The 23460-nt window shown below is 28.8% G+C and overlaps 3 protein-coding genes, 1 long non-coding RNA gene and 1 pseudogene across 7 annotated transcripts; 2 read left to right on the forward strand and 3 right to left on the reverse strand.

Annotated features, from left to right (window-relative positions):
* Window positions 1-2042: 2042 nt before the first annotated feature.
* On the reverse strand, window positions 2043-3959 carry LOC145186750 (SH3 domain-binding glutamic acid-rich-like protein 3). The gene is made up of 3 exons (XM_090096222.1): window positions 3796-3959; window positions 2385-2549; window positions 2043-2244 (listed from the first exon to the last, which is right to left on the reverse strand). The coding sequence occupies exons 1-3, from the start codon at window positions 3838-3840 to the stop codon at window positions 2182-2184; spliced, it is 273 nt and encodes a 90-aa protein (XP_089952348.1). The 5' UTR covers window positions 3841-3959; the 3' UTR covers window positions 2043-2181.
* Window positions 3960-4478: 519 nt separating this feature from the next.
* Window positions 4479-8006, reverse strand: LOC149884493 (uncharacterized). The gene is made up of 4 exons (XR_016455061.1): window positions 7886-8006; window positions 6766-6851; window positions 5004-6342; window positions 4479-4930 (listed from the first exon to the last, which is right to left on the reverse strand). It is a non-coding gene; the product is annotated as an uncharacterized LOC149884493 (long non-coding RNA).
* Window positions 6766-10188, forward strand: LOC145186827 (uncharacterized). 3 transcript variants are annotated; one of them, XM_090096220.1, is made up of 4 exons: window positions 6766-6933; window positions 7398-7782; window positions 7917-8078; window positions 9332-10188. In XM_090096220.1, the coding sequence occupies exons 1-4, from the start codon at window positions 6931-6933 to the stop codon at window positions 9634-9636; spliced, it is 855 nt and encodes a 284-aa protein (XP_089952346.1). In that variant the 5' UTR covers window positions 6766-6930; the 3' UTR covers window positions 9637-10188. The 3 variants fall into 3 exon arrangements, with proteins under 3 accessions (XP_089952346.1, XP_089952345.1, XP_089952347.1); XM_090096219.1 differs by lacking the exon at window positions 6766-6933 and adding an exon at window positions 6994-7266 and having other exon boundaries at window positions 9332-10151; XM_090096221.1 differs by lacking the exon at window positions 6766-6933 and adding an exon at window positions 6997-7171 and having other exon boundaries at window positions 9332-10151.
* A 5915-nt stretch (window positions 10189-16103) lies between these two features.
* LOC149884494 (zinc finger MYM-type protein 1-like) lies at window positions 16104-17776 on the forward strand (annotated as a pseudogene).
* A 4189-nt stretch (window positions 17777-21965) lies between these two features.
* LOC149884495 (uncharacterized) lies at window positions 21966-23405 on the reverse strand. Of its 2 annotated transcripts, none has more exons than XM_090096499.1 (4): window positions 23220-23405; window positions 23063-23112; window positions 22833-22926; window positions 21966-22676 (listed from the first exon to the last, which is right to left on the reverse strand). In XM_090096499.1, exons 1-4 carry the CDS (start codon window positions 23351-23353, stop codon window positions 22181-22183), a joined length of 774 nt encoding a protein of 257 aa, XP_089952625.1. In that variant the 5' UTR covers window positions 23354-23405; the 3' UTR covers window positions 21966-22180. The 2 variants fall into 2 exon arrangements, with proteins under 2 accessions (XP_089952625.1, XP_089952624.1); XM_090096498.1 differs by having other exon boundaries at window positions 23033-23112.
* Window positions 23406-23460: the final 55 nt, after the last annotated feature.

The raw sequence follows: 23460 nt of genomic DNA on the forward strand, positions 1-23460 counted from the left end.
TAAGATTTCTCAATTTTTTTATTTAAGAAAAATACAAGAAATTGAGGAATAAAAGATTATATTTCCAAATTTAAGCTCTCTTGAGAACTTAATCTCTAATGATTACATTTACTAGGGAATTCATGACGATTTCAATATTTTTTATGCTGGCTCTCTATTTGAACAAGGAGTTAGGAGCAAAAATTGTTCGAAAAAATACTTGAAAGAATACTTCTTTAGTATCGAAAAACTACGAAACCTTTATCAAAATATTGCTCAGTGATACACAGCACATTCTGGCCCTTATTTTTGTTAAAAATTTAAAAAGCACTTTGCTAAAAAAAAAAAAAAAATTTTGTTTGATGTGAAGGAGGAGACGGAATTTCACTAAAAGGTATGCTCCCAAAATTACCGGGCAACTCAGTAACTGCTTCAACCTGGCAATTCGCTATCTTTAGTGGCATTTCAAGTTCATTGAAAAAATTAAACGAGAATGTGACAAACTTGTGTATATATTTATATATATACCGTAGTATGAATTATCAGATTTTTTTTGTACTCCATTACGTCGAAAAATTGAAATTTTGCTAAGGTAATAATGTTATCCGAAAAACAGGAATGTCATAATCAGAGGTTGTATTTTTTTGTTATTAAACACAAAATTTTTACTTCGGTCAACATAACTTAACATAGTTGACATTTTTAGAAAAATGTAAAGTGAACGGAAAAAGTTATTAACATTTTTATATTACCTATTAGTAAATTACCAATTGAGTACACCATTTTGTTTTCAAAAGAATACGAGAAAAATTTTGTTTTGAAAGTACATAAAACAATTAAAATTTCTTTATAATTCCTCGAGTCAACATATTTTAAATGGAGTTTTTTTTTTTTATAACTTCCCAAAATTTCTTTGATTTGTTTTAAAAGGAAGCTGAAACCTCCATAATCCAACCTTGTTATAAAGCCATTGGCAAACACAAACAGATTGCCTATATTTGCAAAACAATATTTAAAATAAAAATTCGGTTGTGTAAAAAAATAATAGTAATAGAATGAGCAAAATAAAACGAGTCAAAATCTAATAGCTGATTTTCTATAAAATAGACTGCACAGTTTTCTGTTTGATATTTTTATTTTAAGAAAAAAAAATTAATTTTTAATTTCTATTTAAAAAGTTTTTTAATTAAAATCTAATTTCTTTTTTTTTTTTTTTTACAGAGAAAAAAAAAAAAAAGAAATTTGTATTTTATAATTTTATAGTAACATCAGACCGTGGTAGACCTAAAAATTAAAAAAAAAAAAAAAAAAAAAAGTACGCGTGGTCTTTCTAAAACTTTTAATCTTTTTGAATATCAGGTCAGTAACCAAGTTATTTTAAAAATTGTTCATAAAATTACTTAAATTGTTTTAAGAATGGCTTGGGATGACTGCTCAGAGAACTTTTTTTTTTGTGTGTAATCCAGAAACCAAACCAGAAGTCTCTTTTCCATATACAGCCCATTTATTTACTTAAAGGCAAGACACTCATTTAAATATCTTCAACAGCTTCAGCAATATCAAATTTGTTAAAAGGAGAATATACAAATGCTGTTGTCATGAGAACTGCTATTGCCATTTACTTAGTAATAAAAAAGAAAATGGAGAACCGTAAACTAATTCGACAAAAACCTTTATATACTATTACAGATATCGGGAAAAATTAGTCGAGCCGAACAAAAGCGAAGCATGACTTAAATAAGATTCAATAATCATGCAAAATGTATTGTTGTTATACAGCTCAGTTGCTCCTTATCTCCTAACAGTTATACTAATATCACCAGTAGAATCACAGAAGTTAAAATAGTCTAGGTGATAAAATTGGTAATTATTCAACTAATACCTGGAAAGTTATTAACTTTGTGTAAAATAAGGTTATTCTGTTCCACCCTTGCATGTTCTAATCTGAGAGTTTTTCAATTTGTAGAAAGTAGTCATGACTGGATATCAACCAAAAAAATTTTTTGTAAAAAAGTCTAACTAATCATTTATTTGCATAGTATCTTTAATTAATGTTTCAGAAATGAGTGTTATGTAAATATATATCTTTGCTTAGTACAAGAAGTTTACATAGTTATAATACTTACAAGATTTATAACAAAAAATAAAAATTTAATGAAAAAACATGTATTATACAAAACAAAACAAAAAATAATAACCAGCCTAAAGTTTTAAAAATAAAGCTAGTTCTTCTGACTCAACAGCTTCATCAAACCCAAAAAAGTCCTGCAAAATACAAAAAAAAAAAAAAGACAATAAAATGATTCAAGTTACAGACTGAAATTGTGTGAAAATTAACTCATAAGGGGGTATAATAAAAATAGACTGCAATTCTTTAAAAGTAAATGTTAGTAAAAACAACTTACACCACAATATTGGCTACCATTTGCAATTTGAGGTGGTAAAGAGTCTGGTCCTGCTAAACTTTTCATTTCATGCTTTGCATCTTCAGAAGATGAAATATCTTTTACTTCATATGGTATTTTTTTTCCATCTAAAACCATTGTTATTTTCTGCTGATGCTTCTTGAGCTAAAAATCATAAACTAAAATTAGTAAATTGTACTTTTCTACAATTAAAACTATTTGATTTCACACAATTAAAACCAAGGCTTCCTGTATTAATACATGGTAAGATATTAAAAACTTTTCAGAATATGAATTCTAATTTCAAAATTTAAATATTTAAAAATTTTAATAAGATACTAAAAAAAAAAAAAAACTTTTCATATTGATAACTTTTATATTGCAATTTTAAATTTTTGAACATGTTTGTATCTTAAAAATCATCTCAAACTTGGTGGAAGCTTGAACACATAGTTTACCTCTTCAAAAAATAACACCACATTTTACATACGAATTTGGTGGAACCTTGAACATCTAGTTTATATCTTCAATAACTTACATTATATTACATACAAATATAAACATTTGGGGCATAAGATAACTGACATTTCTTTTGTTCCTTTTTTTTTAAGAAAAGAAAAAAGTATCAAATTTTGATTTTGACCTTAAAAATACAATTTAAACATAAGAGCTGCTCACAAGTAGAGCAAAACTAACTAAGTATATATACTTCTAGTTAAAAAACAACAATATAGTTTTCTATTTGCTGAAAATAGTCCTACCTGGATATCGACCGTAAAATTTTATATAAAAAAGTTAAACTATTCATTCATTGACATAGTACCTATTGGTTAATGCTTCAGAAATGAATGTTATGTAAATATATTATTGCTTATCACAAGAAGTTTACACAGCTATAATACTCACAAGATTTATAACAATCAAAAATATAAATTAATAAGTACAATAACTAAAGTTAAAATATAATAACTAAGTATATATACTTTTAGTTGAAAAACAACAACTTTTTGCAAATAATTTTTTAAGTTTAAATTTCAAACTTATTGGCTAAAAATCTAAAATAGTTTTTCCATTTATAATAAAGTATTTCTTACTATACAGTTGTCAAAATTTGAATTTCTATTTAGATTAAACAGGCAATATTTAAATAACTAGCTTCAACATCATGCAAGGTCCTTAACTTACTTTAATCTAACAATTAAAGTTGAGTTCTATACGAAGAAAATTTTTTTCTTTGAACAAGCAAAAAGTAGTTAGAAAGAGGAGAAAAAGCATTTTAAAACACTAGAACAAAAATAGTGTTTTCGTATCTAAAGGGTTTACTCATTATCATTAATTTAAGTTGAAAAATTATGAAGGCTTTGTTCACTTTTAGTTTTAAATTAAAAATGGAATGAAAAATAAAAAGTACCTCGGTACTACTTGAAACACTCGAAATGTAAACGATGACTCCCATTTTCAGCAAGTAATTTAGCGACTATACGCTATGATTAGTATTCAAGGAAGTATATCTAGATGAATTTTAAAAACACTTTTCGCTGTGTTCAAAATCATCTTTGACACTTAAATAAAAATTTATATAAGATCTAGAAATTTAAAATTTTAGTTTGATTTGTAAGATGGTGTTGTTTCAATCAAAACTCATCGTGATTCCGAAACACGCCTACTCCATTTTAACTACGCGCTTTTAAATTTTTATAGTGACAACATAACAAGTGAGCTGTGATTTATGTTTGAAAACGCAGCACTTAACATGTTTCTCTCAATACAGTCTTATTTATTGATTTGAAGAGTTCTTTTGATTGCTTTTTAAGCTGCCACTAACTTACTTTCAAAGGCGTACTCAGGCTTTTTAATCTGACAATAAGCGAAGTATTTTTGGTTTCTTGGTGAGATTTGACCAGATAATTTATGAAATCTCTAGCCAAGTTTTAACATTTCAAAAATTGTCAAAAAAAACTGTGTGGGTTTGTTATTTATTTTCGTTTTCGGATCGATTAAAGTTTTTGTAATGCATTTATCTAGGAAATTCCAATTCCGAAATCGGTAAGTGTAGATCTCGGAATGGGTGAAAAACCAAAAACTTTCTCACTATTTTTATTTCATTTTTTGACGCAATTATGATATACAGGTAATTAAACCTTGGTAAAAAACAAAAAACAACAGATAACCTCTTTTTTTAGCCTGAAGGCCACTAGTTAGCATTTAAAAAACCTTTATCCACAGGTAAAATATGCTTTCTCTGCTTTTTAACATTATCAAGGGATTTTTTTTCCGTTGATTTTACTCATCAGTTTTTATTTGAAACAGAACTCAATTGCATAAAATCCAGGAACAACACCTAAGCCTTCGAGAATCTTTAGAATTCCAGTTGATCTGCCATTAAAATTAACGACGGTAAAAGCTTCACCTCATCTCAACAGTCGTTTTTACAAATGTAGATGATATCTTTTTGACATTGATTCCAAATCATTCCAGTTAGCAACTGATTGTTGTTTTGTGTTTTGCAATGAAGACAGTTTTCTAACAAATTGTCATCACTTAACCTAAAAAAAACAGACTTTATTGTTTTACAGATAACAATAATTAATCCTTTTTTATAGTTATGCAATGTTGTACCATTTATTTTTTCAATTTGATGTTTACATCATTTTTTGGGAGTACGTGAGAACATTTGTTAACTTGTTGTTGTATCTTGTTAGTGAACCTCTTTATAAAAATGATAACTTTCTTTTCTTTCCAGAAGAAGTGCTAGGTGATGTAGAAGGAGGAATCTCTTGATCTTGCTTTTTGTATGTTAGTTACATTTAAATGAGCATCTAGAAAATGCTTTGGAGTGGCCAGATTTTCTGCATAACAAAGCTCCAATTTTTCGTTGTTGATGTTCATCATAATTATAACTACGATAAAAAAAGACAAAAAAAACACACGAAGCCAATTAAGCTAACTATAACAAAGCTCGACTTGTTTTTGTTGTTGTATAATATCCTTATAAAAAGAAAAAGAAAAGAAAAAGACAAGATATGAAAACCTATTGATTGAAAAATATAAACAGCGATTATAAACATAAGCAAATATTATTAACTTGCTATTTCCTTCGAATATTAATAACAAAAGCCTAAAGTAAAATACTAAGCAGTTTCGTGAATTTTATGCAAGTAGTTACATATCAATAAAATGATGCAATGATTTAACAGCAACCAACCATGGGTTTTTAAGGTATCAAGAAATATTTTTAGAGTCTTTTAATGAGTAAAAAGTGGTTGCTTGGAGCGTCGTTACCAAAAATTTGAGTTCTGATTTCACTGTTTTAAAATGGAAACTTACAAAACTTCGGTACTTTTTTTATAAAACAAATTACATAAGAATTTTCTGCATCGTTAAATTGACTTTAAAACATATGCCTTAAAATTTTCTATTTTTACTATATTTTCACCCATGTACCTTAAGTAAACATAAAAAAGACAGCTTTTAAAATAAACGAGTGACTTAAATCAATTTTCTCACAACAAAAACAGTATCAGATCTATTTTTACGGTACATGATGGAAAAATTAATGAAGTTGTGGTTTCGTGGTGTGATATTTTCAACTATCATTATAAAATTTGGGCAAGAAAAAAAGAAAATGTTAAAACCTCAATTCTCTGATCTTCCACAATACTAGATGCCTAAATTTAAGAGCGATTCAACACCACTGTTATGTATCTAGTGATACATAGCACTAGAGTCAAATGGGTTTTGTTAAAAACCAGTGAATTGCACTCTTACATGGTGAAGAGAGGAGAACCACGCACGTTGTATATCAAAATTTATTCGGAAAATAGGTGACCAAGATTTGTTTTAACTTCAACTGCAAGGTGCTTGGCAAAATAAATTCTATGCTGATTTCAGAGTGTTCCATAGTTTTGTTTAAATGTATCAATTGTAATTAAATTTCTAGAATTTTCCACAAAGGCATCTAAAAGCAAAAAAAAAAATAAAGTAGTCATTTTCTTCCCTGTACATTTTAATAGGCCTAGTATGAAAAATTCCGTTTTTTAAGAGTTCATTTGGTTATTGTTTTCGCTCAGATCAGCCTCCTTCTTCTTTAAGATAACCTGTATTACTGAATAAATTTAAAACACAATGTATTATATGTGATAAAAAAAAAGAAACGACGAAATCGTATAACGAATGAAAGGAGATTATTTCATTTACTGTTATTAAACATTAAAGGCATTATTTTTATATCAAGATCGAGGCCCAACAACACTCAGAACTCTTCATTATTAAGAAGAATGAAATTTTTGTCCTTGTTTTTATCACCATGTGATGCGTTTAAGAACGTCATGAATCAAAATAGTTACAAAATTTTAAAATAGTTCGAATTTCGAATACTTACAGCGCCAGAATTTTAAGGCCATTGCATATAATTTTGTTTTTTTAAGATTGCTCGGAACATTTACGAGAAATCGACTCATTTTTGATCTAAAAAAGAAGTCACAATACTTTATAAAGATATTTTAAAGAGTTTAGCTTGCCAGTAATAAAAAACGAATTTAGCTTGATGGTGAGATTTTTAGTTTATTCGTTTTAAAAACTTTTGATAATTTTGAATACCCAATGTTCTTCTCTCGATCTTTTGTTCTTTTTCATCTTTCGAACAAAGAATAGAAGAAAATGCTCTGCTGCTTGTTAAATAGCAGTCAATCGGATTGGCGCTTTTGTTACGTATAATTAAAAAATTATGGGTAAAAAGAATTTTTTAATTTGCTATAACCTTTGAATGCTCTAAAGCGTAACCATCTGTAAGTTACATTGAAAAAATCATTTATTAGATTATTACTTTCTCCCAAATAAATGTTGCTGGAGCAGTCCCAAATGATTTGCAATAATGCCAAAAGTAATATAAACACTATATTATGAATGCCAATTAATAAGCAGTATATTTAAAATCTTCCTTTTGTCCATATTTAAATAAATATATCGATTTTAAAATTTAAAACATTAAACACATAAAATTCATTTTTCTAGGAAGATTGCGAAAAGTCCAACGATGAGATTGAAGGAGTTTCACAGATATATGCCGGCAAATCATTCCCTAAACGTTTGTGGTTACTTTTATCCAATAGCTTAGAGTTTAATTCAGTCATTCATTGGAGTGAGGATGGTCAGTATATTGTTATACCAATTGAAAACTACTTTGAGCAAAGAATATTGCACCGACGCAAAGCGAAGATATTTAAAACTGAATCAATGAAATCTTTTGTTAGGCAGTTAAATCTGTACGGATTTCATAAAGTACAATTCGAAAAAGACGAAGAGTTTTTGACCATATTACGATATGTGGATAGAAATCAATGGCCACAAGCAGTGTTTAAACACCCATACTTCATTAAAGGGCGAGACGATTTACTAGGTAAGGTTAAAATTGGTTCTTCGTTAAAAGATCTTAAAAATTATTTCTTAATCGCCTTATTATTTTTATTATTTTCTTTTAAAAAAAAAGATAGAAACTTTACTTTTTTTTTAAGCTCTTTTTGTTATTTGTAGAACATGTGAAACGACGATGCAACATAAAGCAGAAAATAAAAAACGTTCTTCAAAGTTCAGTTTCGTTCGATAACCAAAATAACAACCTACAATATCCAATACTTACCAGCCAAACGGGAATGCCATTTATGACATCATCAAACTATGGATTGAACAATTCAGGTGAGTGAGGCCATATAACTTTTTTTTTGTTCTCTTATTGGTTTTTTATTCTTTTTACATATTGTTTGATTGTAAAATAAAGTATGAAATATTCATTTCAATATAGATAAATTAGTATTTTATTTTAAGTGTACACATTAAGCAGTTAAAAGAAAAAAGAACCCATACAAAATAAGTTCAGGGCAATAGCAAAGAAAATTTTATATACAAATATAAAGTTTCCATTTTAATAGAACATAAACTTTTATTTACTTTTGTGTATATGTAATACCAACATGTGTATATGTAATATCAACAAATATAAAATAATAGAAGCAGTTATTATTTTTAATGTACTTAAGCACGTTTTATCTTGCCATAAACTGAGAACGCATTGCCCTTAACTTAAATAAATATTATCTTAAAGATAAATGATCTTATCCTATATCTAAATTTGAACTTTATATATAAGTTCTTAAAGGTCATTTTCCTTCCATTATCAAGTATAAAAACCAAATAATATCAGCTACCTTTTTTATGTATTTGATCAAGATAAATCTGTTACTTTTAAATTATTATGGCCATGCCGCCATAAACCATAAAAAATTATATATCTAATAATCTTTTTTTATTTTTAAAAGTTTAATTTAAATTTTTTTATTTTCTTAATTACGATGCTAATACTTGTGCTACGTTTTGACATTTAAAAGTTACATTTTAAAAAATCAAGCATAGCTTCACATAGTCTTTAGGATATTAACATGATCTCTCTAATGTAGTGGTTCCAAAACTTTTTTTGTTCAATCCTCTCCTTTTAACTTTTTTTAGAAAAATATAAATGTCATTCCTCCGTAGCACTTGTAGTTGTAAGTTTGAAGAAAAATATTCCATGTTCAAAGAAACCTTTTTTAATTTAAATTTAAAACAATTAATCCGACTTATGAGTTTGCTTCTTGCACAAAAGGTTTTTAATGTCTAGCTCAGTTATAGATAGTACGATTTGGCTTCACGTGTTCTTTGTTCCTGTGTTCAATTTTAATGAAACTAATTTTGCAAAAGCCAAAAATTTTACTAATTTTCATTCCCTCTTTAAAAAGTTGGAGGATGGGGGAGGGATAACTACCCTCCGTTTTGGAAACACTACTTTAATGTTAATATAAATTCTCAAAATTCACACAACTTCGTTAATAATCAAAAACTTCATTTAATTTTGTTACCAGTAGCCAAAATCTTATCCTGATTGTTTTTTTCTGTTTGTTTGTTTTTGTTTAAAGGAAAAGATTCCACTAAACAACCCTTTCATCTCGAGTGGAGAATTTCGCATCCATACATCCCGATACAGTACTTCATGTATCCGCAAGAGTGTCTTGCTTACAATGCAATTCTTACTCCGAGCATCCAATCGGGAACAGAGAATTCCCTATATTTATCTCCGAACCAGCAAGAGTATATTTTGCAATCTTCAAGCAATGCGGTTGTTAACAGTGAAAATCCATCACTAGAAGCCAGCGAGCTGACAAATCAAACCCACTTCGTATCGTATTGCGACTCTTTTTGTGATTTAACACGGGAAATATAAGGATTTTAGGAAATATTCTACTAAAAAAATGGAATAACAAATGAAAAAAGAGGGGGTTGAAAAGTAGGGTTGTTCCAAAATATCGAAGAAACACCACTTTATAAAAAAATCACTTGTTTGCAAAATATGGAAAAAAGTTTGAGCAGTTCATAGAATAAAAAGTTATATTTTTGATAGTGCAACCTTAACTCACCTGTTGATTAAATTATGAGTTTCTTAAAATTAATTAATGGTCACACCATCGGACACTTTGTCGCTCAGGAAATTTTATTAAGCTATTTAAACTTCTTAAAGTGGCTTTGTATATGGAACACATTAATTGAGCAATTTAATTTATTAATCAATTGTCACAATATTTTAAAAAGCAATTTTACTATTTTGTTTTAACTCAAGTTAAACGAACATTCACCCCTCTATAGTTCAACGAACATTCTTGCTCCTCTAAAGTTAAAACTAAATTGTCATTAGATAAAAAAATTATAATTTCTTATTTTATTTGCTTTTGTTTGTAATTTATTCACAGTATAATGGTTAAAAAATTATTCTATAGCATTGTTTCTATTAGCATCAAAGCTCATCAAGTACTTTCAATTTATTTACAGTCTAATGGTTAAAACGTTATTGATGCCATAAGCATTGTTTCTATAAGTATCGAAGGTCATAAAGTACTAAGAATTTGGATTAAACTTCTGAGACTAATTTTTAAAATACTAATAAATTTGCAGCTATTTAAGAAAAGATGTTAAAATACAGATTGTGTAAAGCGCGTGTACAACGGGTGGTAATCAAGTTTTTAATACTTGAGTGAGGATAAGGTTTTTTCAATGCCATTATTAAAAGAAGAACATCTAAAAAATGATTGTATAAGGAAAACTATGGCTCGTTCTATTTAGCAATTGAAATTACAATAATCAATTTTATTAGCTGTAGTATTAAAACTATCGCTTTGATAACTTTTTTTTTTTTAAATTTTTGTGCAAAGGAAAAATTAATAGCAGGTCATAACTTGCAAGAATCAATTAAATAATTTTTATCTTTTTTTGAATTAGCATGATGTAGGTTGTTAGAAAAAACTTAATTTTAAATTTTTTCACGCGATGCTCCAGCATTCATCCTTGTGTTTAAATTGTTCACCCCAATAATTTAGAGCTTGTAAATTTTTAGTTGAAATCTAAGTTAAGATATGGAAAGTGGATCTGTGTGCTGATGATTGCAAACATAAGATTGGCTTCGTTTAAAAATGTATCTCTCGATGATCCATTTAACTTTTCACCTGCTTTCGTTTATTAACTTCACCAGACGACTCGTTTATGATTCCAAACTAAAGTTCAACTAATAAATCCACCTGAAAACCAAGTAAAATAACTGCTTTCTTTTATTGCAGCATAAACAAATAGCTGATTTGCATTATGCAGTAATATAGCATTAAGAATTGTATTGGAGTCACTAACGGACGACTTCACTTATTTGGATAATAGTTTATGTTGGTGCTTGACATTAAACCACAGATATTGTTTCAAACAGCTATACCACTTTCCCTCTTAAAGAATGGAATAAGATCTTTGTAACAATCTTGACATGGAGATATAAACATCACTTGACATGAGATTTCACTACAATAATGAACATAAAAAATCCAAATCTCTTGTTAGATCTGCTGATGTTTAAATATTGCAAAAACAACATTTTTTTCCTTACAAGATTTTTGTCGTTCAGAGACATGATGCAAAGATAATAATTGTTAACTAAATCGGTTGGTTCTCTTCGAATGAGCAGCACTGCTTAAGACTGAAAGGTTTTTTCCCATTAATCTATGGACAAGTTATGATCTACATAAGTTAGAGCGTTTTGTGGCCACAAAAATTATGACCTGGGGCCAATGCTATAAACAATTCGAAGTTTTTTTCGAGAAAAAAAATCTTTCGTAAAAACGCAATTTTTCACGTACGAAAAAAAGTTCGTAATCTCGAAGAATTTATCGCTGTTTGTATTTTTTTCGGCCATTGCTATAAAGCATAAAACGTATACGTCACTAAAATTCACGAACTTTTTTATCCGTAATACATAGTAGTTATATAATAGTAATTTTTATTGTAATTTTTATTTATTAGGCCTAATTAATGAATTTTATTAGTCATTAAGTATGCTGTGCTGTCTATTCTACTTTTATGAATATTTTTACATTCTAGTATTTGGTGTTTAAAAAAGCTGTGTAAAATTAAAGTAGGAACATGAATTTAATTTTTTCGGGCGAAGACTTAGATTTCGAAGTTGCAGAAAATTAGCTTCGCCACCGATTGCCTCGAGAGGTTGGTGTTTAAAACATTACTTAAAATTACTATATATATATATATATATATATATATATATATATATATATATATATATATATATATATATATATATATATATATATATATATATATATATATTTAATGATTTTTTATCGAACAAAATCAGAAATCAAACTAAATAGGCGCAGAAATTATATTTTTGTTTTGTTTTTCAATATCATTTTAGTTTAATGGTCGCTTTTTTAACGAAGATGATTCTGACAACGTTTTTCGAGAGCAGTATCGAGTCTCAAGAGCTGTATTAGATTTTTTAGAAACTAGGCTTAAAGATGATTTGCAACATTATACTAAGCAATTTGCAACATTATACTAAGCATTTCTTCATTTTATTGGCACAAATGTTTTTTTTCATGTTCTCAGAGACTGTCATGGAATCTTTACCAACACAATTTATCGTATTATACAGTGTAGGAGAAGCTATTTTCAATGTTAGTGCATTAAGTTAATAAAACTATTGGAAGTATATATATATTTACATATATATATATATATATATATATATATATATATATATATATATATATATATATATATATATATATATATATATATATATATATATATATATATTAGATATATATAAAATTGATATATACTATACATTACATCATGTTATCACTGTTAATTTTATATACTGTAATATATCTCTGCTGTTTTTGAATAGAATGATTAAATTGCCATTATTATTACCCTTGTTATATATCATTAGCACTGTTAGTAGCTTACTTTACATTAGTTTATAACTATTTGTATATAAACTCGAATGTAAAATCTTTATTTAGAAATATGATTGATTGATTACATACTTATATTATGTTAATATATACTATATATTACATACTTATACTATAACATTTGTAAATATATATATATATATATATATATATATATATATATATATATATATATATATATATATATATATATATATATAAAATATAATGTAGCAATACATATTTTTATTTAAATAGTTTGCTAATTAAAACATACTAAGCTTCCCAAGAAGAACCTCTTTGTTTTCTCTGATCTTTATTGCTAGTAACATTTTAAGTTCTTTAAACAGCATTTTATTTTGTTGTGTATTTGTGTATTATTTTGTTGTGTATTTGTGTATTATATGGCATATTTATCAACTCTTTATACTTTTCTTTAGTCAAACACTATGAAAAATTTGTTTAACCAGAATTACTATCGAAAACCTTCATAAATAAGTATGGAATTTTAAATTCATGCATGCATTGTTAACGAAGCACAACAAGGAACTGAATAATCGATTAAATGCAGATTTTAAGTAATTAGTTTATTATGAAGTTACCAAAATCCTTTTAAGCTTTATCTATAAAATATCTGCATAAAAACACAAACAAAGAATGTTCAATGATTTTGAAGCGCTAACGTTGTTCCAACAATGGCCGCCAAAAATCACGAAGAAAATATCTAAAATTGAGATCAAAAATCTATCTGAAGTTTTTTTTCGAAAAAACGCATTTTTTATCTGAAAAGGCGATTCCCTTGTTCGTTTATAGCATTGGATTTAATAGCGAAGTTTTTATCTTAAAAACGGAGTTTTTTGAATGTTTATAGCAATGGACTTTTTTTTTCTTCGCTTTTTACGGTAAAAACTTCGTGTTTTACGGAAAAAACTTCGTTTTTTATGTTTATAGCATTGGCCCCTGGTTTCTTATTTCAACCGAAATATAAGTTGTGGCCTTTTTAAACCATGGTTATGATTCTTCTTATTTGTAATACAAATCTGATTTCGCCGTAAATACTGCAGAAATATTTTCGTTATTTATGCAGGACGCATTTAGATTTCAACAAAACTATTTTCTTTCTTTATTATTTAAAGCAAAAAATAAAACAGACTCAAACGATAACGTCAACAATTCAAGTCTGAATTAAAAATAGACGCAATAAAATGTTAGTGTTTAAAGTGGCCTTCTTTAGCTTCATAAAATGCTCTGACTTATTTAGGCATTGGTTCGACCAATTTCATGAATAAATCGCAAGGAATGTTATATACGTGGTTAACATTTTTCTGCCCATCCATGAAAAATATTTTCAATTGGATAATGATTAGATGATCGATTAGGCTCAAAATACTACTCAATTTCAAAGGATCAATGGAACTAAAGATATCGTTGTGTATCGTTGAGCTACTCAACTCTAAAAAAATGAAGCACTCCACACAATTGGCACAAAAAACGCCACTAGAGTTTTTCTCTCACCCCCCCCCCCCCCCCATCACCACCACTCCCACCCCAATATTCGCCATCTTTTAAATGTCTTTTTAATAATGCTACGTAACTAACGTAAATTAATTACTGTTACCTTGCATAATAAACAGAGCTGGCTTCCATCAACATTAACATTATTACTTACAAATGTTGTAATGAAATGAAATTAACTTAAGATTTCAAATAAAGGTTGAATGTGGAACGTCGGGGAATGTAGACAAATCGATGAATTATTATGGTGTAAAAGAAAATACTATGGGTTGTTTTATTTTTAAAAATTTTAAGTTTGATCTAGGTTTTGTTTATGAATTAAATTTCAAACTTTCTTCTATTGGGAAACACCAACAACCAATGATATATATTAACTAGATGTCTAACTTCACAAAAATTCCGTAAGAAAAAGTGAAGCAAGTTTTTAAAGCTTTTAATGCCGGTAGCTGTTTTATTTAAATTGACAATAATTCATTTTTGTTTTGCTTTTATATATAATTGCGTCATTTCAGGATGGCTAAACAAACCTGGCTGGCAAAAAAATTGCTTCACTGCGGAAGCGCGAGCTAGATATCCAGTTAATATATATAATTGCCAACAACAGCAACAAATATTTGTTAGTTTTAAAAAATGTATTTAAACCTGTTACATTCTTCTTTAAAAAGTTATCACAAAATGCACATAACTTGCTTTGTAATTTATTCTTTAGTAAACCAAAAAACCGCTGTTTTCATAGCCACAAAAATTTATTTAAAACATTTTTCGCAAAGAACTTAGAGTAAAGGAGGGTGTAGTTGGATAGTTTTTATTATTTATCACTCGTATCACCTGCTGGCAATTTTTAAGTTAATTTTAAAAAAGTTAAAAACAATTCTAAAGTTTGGTATTTAGCCTAAAAATCCATCGTTGTTTATACTTATTTACTTATTTTTGATCGCAAAATGGTTTGCAATAAATCCTCTTTTAATTTCGATTTTGCAATGCCGTAATTTAACACGAAAGAATTTTCTCATTTGCGCCGGAAAAGCGTTGATTTAACTTGCATAAATTGCGTAAGAAAATACTTAAATGACTTTTTAACGTAAAAACCATGTTGTTTAAGTGTTGCTTTTGCTGGCTAAAACATCATTAACTTAATATTCTCAAAATGGCTAATATTAGCGTTTTTAGTGGGATTTTTTAAAACTTCGACATCGAATTAGAGCACTTTCCGTTGATTTTCAGGGGGTATGTTTTTAATTTTTTCTGAATGAGCATAAAATTCTCTATTCACAATCAATCATAAATAAAAAATAAAAAAAAATCGATGGTGGTGGAGAAACTATTGCCGATAAAAGACAATTTGGTTCAGTTTTTTTAAAAAAGACTATTGGGATAAAAAATGGTCACTAAAATTTTGTACCTTCAAGTCAAAAAAGTAAAGTAATATTTATGCATGTTTAAAAGCGGAATCAGGTGGGTCAATCGCCAGCCCTCTTCCTGAATTTTTTATCATTCAGTTTGAGTTTTGGTCAGTGAAATTTCTTGAACTTTTACGATATTATCGGAATATTTGAAACTGATATTTCGATTTACTGTATTAACCAAAACATTTGCCGAAAAATTTGAATAAATTGACTTAAAAGTGTGGAAATGGGAATTTTTGATGAAATGTTTTTTTTTTTTTTTTTAAAAAAAACTTTTTGATGAGAAAAACTGCAAATGCTGTTTTAAAAGAAAAGATTTAGGACACAATCACTTTTTTCTGGAATAAAGCAGGTTCTTATGAAACGAATCGAACCCTAAAGTGAAAAAACACGAAACACTGAAGCAGCAGCGTAGCAAGCTAGGGGCTACGCGGGGCAGTGCTCCGAGGCCCTAAAGCTCTGGGGGCCCTCGAATCCTTACCAGAAATCTCGATCGAACTGAACTTTTGGACATATCGAAGGTAGATCAGCTAAGCTATATAGTAAGATATGCAGTAATAACCAGATCGGAAAATGGACAGCCAGTTGATATAGAAGTAAAAGAAGTGTTTCTAGGCTTTTATGCAGCCATCAAACATAGCGCAGTAGATTTAGTCAACCAAGTGACAACATATTTATCGACAAAAATATTGATTTAAAAAAATGTGTTGGGCAAGGCTATGATGGAGCCAGTGTGATGAATGCTATGTATAATGGTGTACAAAAACATATTAAGGATATCCAACCTAACGCAGAGTACCTACATTGTGCCACATAATTTAAATTTAGTGATAAATGATGCTGTTAGAGGTTGTGAGGAAATACAGATTTTTTTCGCAACGTTGCAAGATTTGTATAACTTTTTCGGTAACAGCATCAAACGTTGGGATCTACTGTCAAAATTCACTGGCGAATCGGAAACCACTCTAAAAAAACTAAATTCTGACTAGATGGTCCAGTAGGGTCAATACGATATTTGCAATAAAACTTCTTTATTTTGATATTATCAAAGCATTATCAGAAATAGTTCTAAAGAGTCCTAATAAAGATGAGCGAAGTGAAGCAGAGAATATTAAAACAAAAATGCTAAATTTCGAATTCGTGTTGCTTTGTGAATTCATGCACAGTGTATTGAACGACATCAATTATGCATCCAAAACTTTATAAAAATGCGACATCAATTTGGGCGAGGCGAGTAAAGTTTTAGCAGAGACCAAATCAAAGTTGCAAATTTATAGAAATGATTTCGAATTATTCAAGTGCAAAGCCAGTGAAACAGCAAGAAAGTATGGTATTGATACCCATTTTCAAAAAAAAAGGCAAAGAAAAGTTAAAAAACATTTTGATGAATTAGCTGCTGATCACCGATTTCCAAACCAAGAAAAAATATTTAAAATTGAGATTTTCAATAATGTACTAAACACAGTAATATCTCAATAAGATACACGTTTTATTGGTATTTGGGCAGTCTGTCATATATTCGATTTTCTAACACCAATATTTTTATTACATGTTGATAAAGCAACTTTATTACAAAAGTGTGAGGAATTCCAAAGAAAATATTCAGATATAATAGGTCCTAGTTTTTCACTTCAATTTATTAATATTTACCATCTAGTTTTACCTCAACTAACTCAAGCATGGACTGTTCACCAACTATTTAAGGAAACAATGAACAAATATGGAGTGCTAGAATGCGACCTAACGGAAGTATTTACAGCAATGTTATTATTCTTAACAATTCCTGTCACTTCTGCAGCAGCTGAAAGGTCATTTAGCAAATTAAAAATAATAAAAAATTATTTAAGAAACAAGATGGGCCAAACTCGACTCCGTCATTTATCGCTAATAGCAATTGAAATCAAAACCACATCAAGCCTGGATTTAAACGAAGTCATTGATACTTTTGCGAAAACTAAAGCTAGGAAAAAATTTTAAATATAATTGTTGTTTAGTCAGTTGATAGGCCTACCCCCCTATATAATTTTTAAAGTATTTGTATATTTCATATTTTTATTTGATAAAACCAAATCAGTTTTCAAAGCAGTGGGGTCCCATTTTTTAATTTGCCCCAGGGACCTTGGTTACCTAGCTAAACCACTGCGCTGAAGCTTGAAATAATAACGGATTTTTGTAACTCATCCATATTGACTAATAAATGTTAACTTGAAAAAAAGTCTACACTGATTGTTTCCACATTAAACTCAGCTATTCAAATTGTACCTGTATTTTTATACAATAATCGTTCTTTTTTATTGCAGTTTTTTTATAGTTCTTTTGCGGCAGTGTTTTTTTATTAATTGTATTGAGAATGATAAGTTGTAATAGAGCATCGAAAAAAAACAAATAAAAAAAACACGAAGCAAATTGAAACTTGAAAACGTCTTTTTAGGTCAACTTTACATTCCTAGAATAAACTTGGAAAATAAAAGATTAAGGCTGTCGGTTTAAAAATATGTTGACTTAACATTGTGACACCTTTCCATCATTTGATGATTCTTTACATATTTCGACCAGAGCACTTATGGCGTTCTTTTCGTACGAATGAGCATCAATTCTTTTTTTTTAAAAAGTTGTTTTTTACTTCATTCTAAATTTTAGATAAATCTTAAAGATACATAAAAAAAACCTTTAATTTGTCTTAAGGGAACTAAAAAGATTACAATAAATGTTTTCCAGGCTTCTAATCCTCGATAGTTGAAATGTATCCTTAAAAGGAGCATTTGATGATAAAGTCAGAAAGGTGTAAATTAATAGTTTCAATAAATATTAGCAGCTTATCAATGATTTTTTTTTTTTGTCATTTTATTCCATAGAATAAAACAAAGTTTGATTTAATATAAAAGGTACCTCAGGTTTAAATGTCGTTACGAATTATTTTTTAAAATCATATTCATTTCAAATTTAGAAACCTCCGTTTAATTTGAAGTTTATTTTTAAACCCTATTTTTGTCTTCATGGAAATCTTTAGTTGAGTAAAGAATCTTTTTGTCTGTGCAAACGCAATCAGCGCAAGAGCGGCCGATGATGATGATGATCTTTGATGATGATGATGATTGATGGTGATGATGATGATGATGATGATAATGATGATGATGATGATGATGATGATGATGATGATGATGATGATGATGATGATGATGATGATGATGATGATGATGATGATGATAATGATAATGATGATGATGATGATGATGATGATGATGATGATGATGATGATGATGATGATGATGATAATGATGATGATGATGATGATGATGATGATGATGATGATGATGATGATGATGATGATGATGATGATGATGATGATGATGATGATGATGATGATGATGATGATGATGATGATGATTATGATGATGATACAATCGTTGTTGATGTTCTGGATTTGAAGCGTTTTATCTAATGAGTTGTTTTTTAATCATTTTTAATGAAGAAGGAACTGTTAGCTCCATTTCAGATTCTGGCTCAACATTGTTTCTACCACTATGCAGATACTGAAGGATCTTACTCATCTTTGCTCTCTCTTTGTTGGTTTTGAGGAATAAGAGCTGAATAAAGTTTTTGACTTGAAGTATTTAGATAATGTCATAAATTACTTTAACAAAGCAATTTAAAAAAACCTTAAGATGTCAGCTGTGAACAAATTTGCATCCTGACTAAAAATGGCTTTATCAGTTGTTTTTCTAGTCTTACAGTTTTTTTTATAAAATAGTCGCAAGATGCTTCTACAAGATATCGTCTTTTGAGGGTTATGCAATGGTGTCTATTAATAAAAAAGATAAAAAGAATCTTTCTTCAATCTTTGTGTCATCACGCATCGTTGTCTTCACGTTTTCCTCACCCCAAAAATCTTTTTAAATGTTTTCCAGAAAATTGGCTTTTTAAAAACAAAAAACTACTGTTTGAGAAAAAAAAAAAAAGTTTAAATAACTCAACCAATTAAATAACTCAGTTTAAATAACTCAACCAATTAAATAACTCAGTTTAAATAACTCAACCAATTAAATAACTCAATAAAATTGAACCAGTAGAATAAATATTTCAGTACCTTCAAGAGGGTTTAAAGTTGAACTATTTATGAAAAAATTTATTCAACATTCAAAGTCATTACTCATAGACTGTATTACATAAGTATAACCATTTTCATTAATGCTTGTTACCGACAACCACCCAACAATTTGAAAAAGGAATAAACTTCCCAAGATGCTTTCCTAAGCAAATTTGTTAAAACATTTACATAGTAGAAAAAGTTTCATGATTTTTCAATATGAAAATTTTTATAGGACTAATTTGATTGATTCTTTTCATTCAAAAAACTCAAATATCAACCGAAGAAAACTAAGTTTTAACATTTTTAAACTAAAGAAGATTGTATAATAAGAATCTAGGGAAAATAGGAAGCTGAAATTTTCTTATTGTAGCTTTAAAAAAATCTAATCCCGAGTTTAAGTGCTTAGTCCGAGGATTCTGGTATTGAAAAAAGCTGCTGCATTCTGGCATTCCCAACTCTAAATCAGATAAGTGTATACAGATATTTTTTTCCTTTAGGAAATAAACTAAAAGCTAAAAAAAAAAAAATTTTATTACAGATAAAAATTGAAAAACTCTATCTAACAAATAGCTGCGATCGCAATTTTTCTTATTTTAAAGAAAGGAGGTTAAGTTTAGCGCTAGCTTAACAACTTTATCTTAGCACAGTTACCTTCGAAAGCGAATTTTACGGATGGACGGATTTTATCATTTCTAAGATAGAATATCTTCAAAAATATTAAAAAAAAAAAAATTATGCAAACCTTTTTTCAGTAATGTTCAGCCGGGTAGACTTTGGTAATTGTTTTTATTCATTTGTAGAAACTGTTATTTGTGGTTCGATGAGAGAATCCGACGGGTTTTTTTGTAAACTTTCGGCGTCACTAATAGTACTTAGAAAACCGATTGCCGTAGTGAAGGTTGCAAATGTCTTATTAAATGAAACCATATGACCAAATCGATATCTTTTTTAACAATGAGTTAAATTCACTTGTTCTTATCAAAACTGCAAAAATATCAAGTCAGTCCTACAGAGCCACTGCATGAGTTTTAAGACCACATAAAAAACGTTTAGGATGTTCTTCTTGAATATTGAGAGAATTTCTTAAAGGCCACATAAAAATTTTTTAAAGGCCACATAAAAAACGTTTGGGATGTTCTTCCTAAATATTGAGCTTCAGAGAGTAAAAAAATTCTTAGAAGACACATTAAAATCATGTTTTTGAAAAAGAGACAAAATACAAGAAACAATTTATCGGCTGTCAAATATTTTTGTTGATGTTGCAGTGAAAGAGATCTCTAAAACAAAGGTAAAAACATTTTTTCATCCTATTATTGCACAAGTATAAGTATTTACCATCACAATGCAAGTCACCTAGGAAAATTCTTCATATTTTGGATTTCAACATGTCTCTGCCAATCAGTTCTTGATATGAATTCTCTGCCAATTAGTTCTAGATATGAATTCTAATAAAATTAGTAATAATAAATTCTATGGCATATACTAGAGAGAGAAAGAGACAGAGAGAGGGTGAGAAAGAGAGACATGCAGAGAGACAAACAGAGAGAGACAGAGAGAGAGACAGAGAGAGACACAGAGAGAGAGAGAGAAAGAAAGAGAAAGAGAAAGAGAGAGAAAGAGAGAAAAAGACAGAGAAAGACAGAGAAAGACAGAGAAAAACAGAGAGGAAGACTTTACAAATTGGTGTATGTATTTCATATATTACATATAGTTTGTAATTTATATATCCAATAATACATGTTTCACAGGAAAATGACAGCTAAGAAACATTCGTCAAAGAATTTAAATTTGATGAGCTAATAGATTTAAACTTAACAGAACATTTTGATAGTGGAGCATCAAATGAAAATAATAGTCTATTTGAATAAGATTTTTGAATTGTTTCAAAAATTGTTTTAAAGAAAATTCTTAAAGATATTTAAAGTTTAATAGTTTAACGGTCTTTGAACGAAGCTTGTTCGACCCAAAAAATCTTTGGAGACCATCATTTGCGTCTGCAATTTCATCACTAAGTTTTTCATTAATCACTATTTGTTTTATGTCAATTAGATAGCCAAAATATTTATTATTTACATTATATTCATATTTAATGAAGTTAAACGAAACTGGGTTATTACTTTATATTGACCAACCTATACTCAATGAAGAAAGGCTTAAGTTGTTTGAGAAGTATCTGGAGAGAATACAACCATGCATAGATACGAGCGAATACTTTAAACATTGAATAAAAGTTTTAAATCTCTTACTCTTGTTCTTTTACATTCATTACATCATTCATTACAACATTACATCATTTATTACAATATTACATCTACTTCTTAGAATGTATTACAATTTATACCTAGATAGCAATCTTTGTAGCCAGCGAGAAGCGGGAGGGGAGTTGGGCTCAGATTTTGCTCATTAAATGTTAACTAATTAACTTTAAAACTTAAGTAAATTACAATTAAGAGACTGCTTCTATTTTTATGAACTAGACTTTAGCATTGATCGTGCTGAGGAAGTGAGAGCTTTAATCAGTAGATTTGACTCGTTGCTGACAGATTTGTAAGACCTATGACGCTTATGCTCGAGGTCTGGGACAGAAGTACTTTTCTTGGTATCTGTCACGTAACCTTTTTCGTCGGTTGTAACAGCTGTATTATGAGCAATATCACCGCAGCTTTGTCGTCTTTTAAACTCACCGGGTTTGTAATCGCAAATAGTTTTTATTGGGTAAGTTTGGTAATCTGAAAAATTACTTGAAACATTTGGCATCTGGTTTACATTCATGTTAATTGAAAAATGTTGTTGTATCAATTGTTGTTGTATCATTATTGGTTTTTGGCTTGCAAACGAAGACCTAGATGACAGTGAGGTTGCAGAAGAAACAGGAAACTTCAACTTAAATCTGAGCTTATTGTATGCGAGTGTTTCTTTACGCAATCTTTCGATAGTTTGATATTTCATATTGCACAAGTTCCTGAACGATAAGTGTTCACTTTTAAAACTTCAATGGAGGTGCATTTTACTTTTAAAGCAAAACAAATTTAGGAAGAGATAATTCGCTAAATAACGAAAGACAGAAAGTTGAAGAAAAAGCTGAAAGTTAAAAATCATAACTTTAGGAATGACTGACCGCCATTTCTTATATGCTTGACAAATAACCACAAGTATCAACAGCAGTATAAATCCACTCACACCCAACAGCACAAAAATCATCCTGATCAAGTCTAAACAAAGTTAACAATCAATTTAAAAATTGACTGAGTGTCTAGATTCATTCTGCTCCTTAGAACATCAGCTTTAAGAACATTTATTTTACGTTTATTTGTTTACTTATTATTTCCCAACAAAAATTAATCTCACGTGACTCATCTTTTAAGTCGCATGTTTCTCCATAATACGATGGCTGACACCTGAGAAAAAAAAACATTTTCAATGACCTCTTGATCTTAATAAAATTCGCGGAAATAATGCAAAAAAAGAGAGAGAGAGAGAGAGAGAGAGCGAAATAAGTGAATACCTGCATAGAGTTTCGGTAAGATTTTGAGATGCGGACTTTTTCATGTAAAACAATCCATTATTGCTGCAATACTCATTATTTAAGGGAGAAATCACAAACTCATCTCCGAGAGTTAGTGTATTGTTGTTATCCATTAAACTTATTGGTTCAAATCTAGAGTTATTTTTTTAATCGCGTAGAACTCCGTTTTTTAAAAAATTAAGCTCTGTTGTGTTGACATTTAACTTCAAATTTCACGCTA

The sequence above is a fragment of the Hydra viridissima genome, unplaced genomic scaffold (assembly GCF_058129835.1).
Source record: "Hydra viridissima isolate aposymbiotic clone 2 unplaced genomic scaffold, HvirCarnegie_v1 scaffold_8, whole genome shotgun sequence".
NCBI lineage: Eukaryota > Metazoa > Cnidaria > Hydrozoa > Anthoathecata > Hydridae > Hydra > Hydra viridissima.

Coding starts and splice junctions, on each gene's coding strand:
- LOC145186750 (XM_090096222.1), bottom strand. CDS start 3,840: ATGGGAGTCATCGTTTACATTTCGAGTGTTTCAAGTAGTACCGAG. Junction 2,550..3,795: donor GTGTTTCAAGTAGTACCGAG/GTACTTTTTATT, acceptor TATGATTTTTAG/CTCAAGAAGCATCAGCAGAA. Junction 2,245..2,384: donor ATGGTAGCCAATATTGTGGT/GTAAGTTGTTTT, acceptor TGTATTTTGCAG/GACTTTTTTGGGTTTGATGA.
- LOC145186827 (XM_090096219.1), top strand. Junction 7,783..7,916: donor AGGGCGAGACGATTTACTAG/GTAAGGTTAAAA, acceptor TGTTATTTGTAG/AACATGTGAAACGACGATGC. Junction 8,079..9,331: donor CTATGGATTGAACAATTCAG/GTGAGTGAGGCC, acceptor TTTTGTTTAAAG/GAAAAGATTCCACTAAACAA.
- LOC149884495 (XM_090096498.1), bottom strand. CDS start 23,353: ATGGATAACAACAATACACTAACTCTCGGAGATGAGTTTGTGATTTCT. Junction 23,113..23,219: donor CTTACCGAAACTCTATGCAG/GTATTCACTTAT, acceptor TTTTTTTCTCAG/GTGTCAGCCATCGTATTATG. Junction 22,927..23,032: donor TTTTTGTTGGGAAATAATAA/GTAAACAAATAA, acceptor AACTTTGTTTAG/ACTTGATCAGGATGATTTTT.